Raw genomic sequence first — 7,319 nt, forward strand, 5'->3', positions numbered from 1 at the left:
TGCATTTTCTTCCTTCCTATGTATATCCTGCATTTGTACCAATAGCACAGGGCTTCCAATAAATCTGTTCATTTATCAGAGTTTATTTTAGTCTAGAATGCTTGAGGTTAGAATCTGTCAGTATTTTTAGGCGATTCTGTCCTGTATTTGAAGTGAATGTATTCTAATGTTTCCTTATTTGGCAAGTTGAATTCCATGTTTGTATCAGGCCAGGTCCAGATTTGACCAGATATTCTTCCGTCACACTTTGCCCTTTAGTAGCGCTTACAGCAAAGGCCTGCCATGCTCTGGAAATTCTTTTTATATAGTTTCTTTTGGTCTTTACATCTTGAGTCTTTCCATGTTAATAGATTGAGCCGATGATCAGCTAAATCACCAGCAGTCCAAACTGGCAGATAATTAACATTATCACAAAGGTGGATCTTCTTGTACCAAAGCCTTCTCCATTCTTCTCTGACCTCCCACAAGTGATTCTCTTGCATCTGCCTTCATCCTTTCCCTGTTCTCTTTACCTACTGCCCCTATCTTATTCTTCCCAATGGCTGTTTATACAATTTCTTCCTTAATTTCTCATATACATGGTATGAGAAAGTGTTGTGATCGTGAAAATAGTTGATCACATGATTTTAATGGCTTTGCAAATTTTAAGCCTCCATGGCTATGAAAAAGTTGTTTTTGGAATCCAATCTCTCTGTCTGTGTGTACTTCCCACCTTTCTTGTACCTGAATGGTTGAACAGGTTTTATGTGTATTTGGTATTTATCATGGTTTCAGCACAATATGGTCTGAGCAACTGACCCATCAGCGTTAAGTAAACCCTGTCTGCTAGTTGTCTTGGGCATAATGTCTGTCCTCAAAACATTAACACATTTTTATGAAACATGTAATGGTTCTTCCAAAGCCATGTTTGGTTTATGCAGTTGATACAATTTTTTTAATTTCAAATTTATGTTAAATATAGTAACCATTGATGCTTCTCTTTTTTATTTGCCCATTATGTCCATATGATTTGTTATACTTTTTTAAATGTAACATTTAAAAAACAGTTGAGAATATTTGTAACAAAATCGATATGTATCACATACTAATACTGTATTTAAATAATTTGTTTACCTTTAAAAGCAGTTACAAAATGTTAACTAACTACCAATACGGTAACAATACCCATGGAGTCAACATTGCCATTGGACATGATCCTCAACCATTACACATTTTTGGAATCAATTTCCCTCTGGTCAATTTTAATATTATCATTCCAAATCCTCTTCAGGGTGACAACTTTCCAAGTGATATTCTGCATGCACATCTTGTTTCCTCCAATGTTACATGTTCATTCATCATATCTCCCAGGATTTGGACACCCTATGAATATTAGGTGTGGTGTATAAAATGCAAAATTCCTCATTATTTGATATTCTGCATTCCCCAACTTCATGATCTCTAAGGTCCAAGCAAATAGTTTTAAATGTTAACTTATCTGCTTGTGCTTCATGCAAATGGTTGGACTTGTAGGTTGATAGTACAGTTTTGCTGTGTAATGTGTTTTATTGTGATCTCAGAGCTTCATTCAGGTACACATGAGTGGCTTCTTAATGACCGAGAATATGAATTCCTGCTTTTAGATTCGCCAGTTGGAAGCAGAGAAACACAACCTGGAGAGAACCTATGTTAAGACAGCAGTTGGCCGTAGCAAGAGCTATGAACGGCCAGAGAAGGAGATGAGCTCCCATGGCTTAGAGCAAGAAAACCGGAATCTTCGTATGCAAGTATGTCGTTTAGAAGCTCAATTAGTGGACAAAGAGACAGAAATCAGCAGATTACGCTCTCAGCTCTCATCAGATCTGAAACCAGACCGCACTGCAGAGATAGAGAGGCTGAGAGCAGCCCAGTTGCAGGCAGAAAGGCTCCTAGAAGCGAGAGAACAGTCCCACCGGCAACAAATTCTGCGATTAGAAAATCAGGTAATGGCCCTCTCCATGCCAAGCCTACAGGTTATTGTTTTGTAAAATGAGTAACTCTTAAGATATGAACCAGAAGGTTTCAAAATAATATGCAGTTGTGCCACCTTTTCGAGTATATGTAAATTATACAGGTTAGTGGACTGATGTCTAAGCATTGACCAGATAAGATCATGGTAGACACAGCAGGGACTGCCTTTCCAGCTCAGTTGTTTCACTGGACATGGAAGAGAGCCTCATTTTTCAATCTGAGACATCTTCAGTTGTTCTGATGTCACAATTTTTTTTGCTTTCTTTGCTTCAAAATGCATAAAGGGATTGCAAAGTGGGTGTATCATGTGTAAACAGTGATTTGGTCATATTTTATTTATTGATTTATATATTGATTTGAAGGTGAAATAGACATACCATGATCTTTCCATTATGTGTTAATTTTCTGCGCTTGTTGGACAGGATATACGAGTACAAAAAGTCGTCTTCTCACATGAAGAGAATGGAAGAGAGAGTTTCTCTTTGCTAAGTTTTGTAAGAAAATTTAGCTCCAAGAGGCTGTAGTAATGTTTAAGTCAGTTGGTAAGATTATATCAATCTCTGGCCATTTCTTTAGATCTTTTTATGCTGGGAGCACAAGCAAGATTTTTGTTAGTTTCTTACTGATGCGAAAAATTAGAGGCTCAGAATAAAGGAAGAGCCATATGTGTGCATTTTAAATACATAGCAGTTACACTGTCTGGAGTCACAGTGCAATCTGCACTCCTCCACACCCCTACTGTCAGGTAAACAGATATTTTGGTATTGATGGTTGATTGTTAGGTATTTAACAATGCTGTTTGAACTGCAGGGGTCATATAGTATCAAATGTTGTAACTCTAAACAAGGCTGTGCTGTAGCTTAGGCTGTTAGTCACCTTCTTCCCACCGGGGCGACCCTGGTTTGATCCCAAGTCAGACCTCCAGGAAAGAGCCATCCCCATACACATTGTATAGGAGGTTGGGTGAACCCTAGAGCTGGTCTGGACTACATGGAGAAGTGAAAATTCTTGACCCTACTGGGACTTGAACTTCGACCTCTCATTCATCCAGCCTGTAGCCAGTTGCTATACCAACTGTGCTGTCCCACCTTCCAGTTTCTTATATATCTTGTATTTAAATCATCTAGCAATTAGAATATACATAGAAAGTAGTCATTTTAAGCTTATGTATGTAATATGAATACATGCTTTACAATTTTATGAAGAAAATATGTAAATCACAACACCTGAGGATGACACTATAAATGTTAAAACATGTAGGGAAACATAAGTTAATAAATTATAGTTGTGTTGATGGTGGAACTTGTATTATTAGTTATACTCACACAGCAGGATGCAAACAGTAAAAATAAAAAAAAACTCTAAACAAGGCATTTATATTATTTTGTTATAGATACAGTTGCTGAGAGAGCAACTGAATCAAGAGGTGAAGCGCAGGCAACTCTATGTGTTGAGGAGTTCCCGCACTGGGAGAGAGATGCAGCAACTGAGGCAAGCTCTGGGGGATTCACTGCGTACTGTATCGCAGGATCCATCACTAGATGCATTATTATTAGAGCATGAGGCCCGGAAGCTAGATACAACCCTTGCATCAGCATCCAGCCTTCCTCCTGCAACAACCGTTGCTCTACCACTTCCAACCCCCCATCATAGCTATTCCATTTCTTCTCCACATGATGTGGCAAGATCTACTACTCCGCAGCCCAAGTAAAGAATATCATATGTACAATATTTACAAGAGGTTTATTGTGATATTTTTAAATATGGTCAGTATATTAACTTACTCATCACTGCCAATAAATATTTTATCAAATGTATTCATTCAAGTGATCTCATAATATACATTTTTTAACCTCTTTATAGTATCTACATATTGAAAGATTTTTTTTCCGTTTGTAATTATATCAGGAATGTATTCAGTATTGTCATTAGACCATGCTAATTTATTATCATTCCTATTTCCCTTGTTAAGTTTTCATATGTTTGATCTTACAATTTCAGGTACTGTATATAACATGGTCAAATGTATGGTTGCAAATATGTAAGCCTCTTATGCAGTAAGGAGTGTGAAAATTTTCTAGCTCTTTATGTCTTAAGTTTATGTTGTTGTGATAGTTCATTTGATATAACTTGTTGCCATTTTCCTGATAAAGTTCTTATAGAGAACCCCAAAGTAATGTGAAAGCTGAGGAACAAAATACTAGTGTATATGTTCCTTGATGTGTAGCAAGTGGGCTAAGGCAAGTGCCAACTAAATGTCTGCTGTCCAACATGCATTTATGAAACATCGACTCATTAGCCTGTGATGGGTGGAATGTAGAACTTCATGGCTATGGGAATCATGTCCTTCATATTAAGTGATGCTGACTGTAAAATTAAAACTGCCATTTCACATGTTTTTAAAACATTTAGCTTTAGATGTAATAGCCATGTCAATATACATTTTTGGGAGGTATTTTTGTGTGTGCAAAATGTCACACCTGGAAAGTTGTGCTTTTTATCCACAGTCCAATTTTATATAAACAGAAATGACAAATTACCAGACAGCAAAACATAAATCTCAGTCAGATATATACGTACATCTGAGAAGTTGCCTTGTGATTGAGTCTGTGACTTAATCCACAATTTTATATTTATTTTTATTTACATTATATTTTGTATGGAAGCCTTATTATGTGCCTGTCACACCAGAACTTGCAAGTTTGTTACAGGATATAATAATGTAATATAGACATATATGCTGTGAATACATTTATTGCGATAAGAACTGAATTTTTATTAAAGAATTCTGTAAGCATCATTACTGCCTTGTAATTCTTCATGTTGTACTCTGACAGAAGAACTTGCTCCTGGTCAAAGTAAAGTGACTGTTTGTTGATTGTCTTTTGTGTTTTTGTTCATCATGGATATATGACAGATGGTGTATGCTTACAATATAATCCCTAGAATAGGCATTGAAATATATGCTGTTCAACACTGAGTACACATATCCATGCTGACAAAATGTGGATAGCACACCAAGCCCACGTGTATGCTCACATTGTCCTCAAATAGTTTTATCTGAATTGCATTTATTGCTGTGCAAGGTTTCAGAAATTTCATTTCCAAATATTCCCCTAAGCCTTCAAGAAAATGAACCAACTTGTGAAAATGTGTGCAGTAGTAGACATATTTAGAATTATATTGTATCAAGGAGTATCCTTTTTATCATAGCCAAAAATAATTTCATTTTCCTGAGGTGTACGAAAATAAGGCTAAAGGTAAAAGGTACCCTGTGCTAAATGAATTAAGCACAATGCTAAGAATGATAGAGACTCGAGAGAGTGTAGGTGTAGCTCCAGTATTTCTTAACATTTGACACTAGATGGAGTTTGGTGGTTAGCTGCATGCCCTGGCCACTTTACTCCTGGCTAAAAAGACTCCACTACACAGTAGGGAGGAGTCTGGCTAGACTTGATATAATGAAGAAGAGAGAAGTCTCCATCTCCGCTTGGATTTGATTCTCCAGTTGTCCAGCACGTAGCTTTGCCACTATACCAAATAAACTGTCCAGCTCACACATGGCATGTAACTTCTTTAGTAATTATTGTGGTTTGCCTATTCCAGTGTCTTAATATGAGACTGAATGAGTGAAACTACATTTTTATGTACATGTTGCAATATAAAGTTAGTACATCACATTAAATGTTGGATAAAGTATGTCTGTAATCCACCTGTAGTGTTTCATGAGATGTATTAGTGATAAGTTGAAACTTACAATTGACATTACCTCCAACTTATAAATTTGTTTGACTCACAAAGCTACTTATTGCCTGAATAATCTTGTTAAAACAATAATTGTTTGTAATTTCATCTCATCTATGTGAGAATACTGTTCTATTGTCATTTTCATTATTAGAGCACTCTTGGGACTTGCTATGCTTGGTTCTCCTCAAGCCCAAAACTCCTTTTCACAGAAATGTTACCAGTAAAACAACATGTAAAGAGGAATGTTCCTATTCTTACATAGCAACAGTCCAGGGTCTTGGAACACATATACTACCGTGTTCCTATGATAAGATTTTACCTACTGGGCCAGCCATTTCCCACAATAGCCAAATTTTTAGCTTAGTGCATTTGAAATGAAAGTGGAAGGGAATAAGTGACAAACTGATGTCAGTGAGTATATATTTTAACTCTTTTGAGCTTCAACAAGTTACATTGAAAATTTCTCTGCATTTGATTGATGTGTATAAGAGAAAGTGGCTTTTATGTACACTAGTGGCAGCATTGTTTAAACTTGAAGGGATTGCCAATGACACACAGTAAACTTCAGCGCATTGGTTGATGGAATTGACAGTGAATGTTTTTAAGACGTGTAAACTAGAAAATAATGACAATCAGTTTCATTCAGGTAGATGATTTTAATTTAATTTATTTTATCACTAGGTAACTTATGTATCAGCCCACCCATGTGTATGCAGTTGCCATTTTAAACAAATAAATAAAACTAGACCCGTAGATTGTAAAACATGTCATGTGGATTTAAGCTGCCATCTCCATGCAGATTCCAGAGTTATTCCTTTCAGTGTTCACCTGTAGCGACATACATAAAATACTGCAAAAAATTGAGATTACATTTGTTGATTACACTACAGTACAGACATCTTTTTGGAGTAATGTGTGAAAGAGTGGTGCTTTGAATTTCATGGTTCATATTGCATGTATTTAATGGGGTTTGTCGTATCTGGCAATTTTCAAGTTCAGTGTGTACAGCTTTTTCAACATACGAACTACTCTTGCACCTTTGTAATCATGTGTACTATATTTCACCACAGTTTTGTTCTTTGTATTATCAGATATTATGCGATAAATGTTAAGTTTATTGTTACCAAGGCCACATACGATCACGGAAAATCTGCACATATGATGTTAGTAATGTTGACAGAGATCCATATATATCCTGAATAAATGAAGCTTTGTAATCTTGACTGTTATGTTTTTATTTTACACTGGATTCATTAGAATGAGGGTATGTAAACAATTAGATATTTCTGCCACAAGGATTTTTTCCTTCTTTCTCTAGTTCTTGCCCATGTTCATTACACCTGACATTTCTCCATAACAGGAATCAGTTTGAGAGCTAAGAATCTTTTTTCCACTTCCTGAGCAGCTATCCCTGTAATACAATTTGTTTTAAGCTTTTTGTTGCAGTCCCTTTTTATTTTGCCATATATATGCAAGTTTAAAGTGTGTGGGTATAAGCTGAGAGTAGAGATGAGGCTTTCAGCATTCAATGGTAAGTGAAAAAAGAACAGACTTTTAGTGTTAACAGAAGTTTCTTAATATTG

At 36.1% G+C, this 7,319-nt stretch overlaps 1 protein-coding gene across 2 annotated transcripts in view; it reads left to right on the forward strand.

The window, feature by feature from the left end:
• LOC111862350 (rootletin) overlaps positions 1–6,959 on the forward strand; it is an 85,473-nt gene extending 78,514 nt beyond the window's left edge. For both annotated transcript variants that reach the window (XM_033750631.1, XM_023847659.2), the window contains 2 exons: positions 1,623–1,961; positions 3,383–6,959. In XM_033750631.1, coding sequence (XP_033606522.1) covers positions 1,623–1,961; positions 3,383–3,700 — 657 coding nt within the window. In that variant the 3' untranslated portion in view covers positions 3,701–6,959. The remainder of the gene's footprint in view (positions 1–1,622; positions 1,962–3,382) is intronic.
• Positions 6,960–7,319: the final 360 nt, after the last annotated feature.

Source organism: Cryptotermes secundus, unplaced genomic scaffold, assembly GCF_002891405.2.
Source record: "Cryptotermes secundus unplaced genomic scaffold, Csec_1.0 scaffold542, whole genome shotgun sequence".
NCBI classification, from domain to species: domain Eukaryota; kingdom Metazoa; phylum Arthropoda; class Insecta; order Blattodea; family Kalotermitidae; genus Cryptotermes; species Cryptotermes secundus.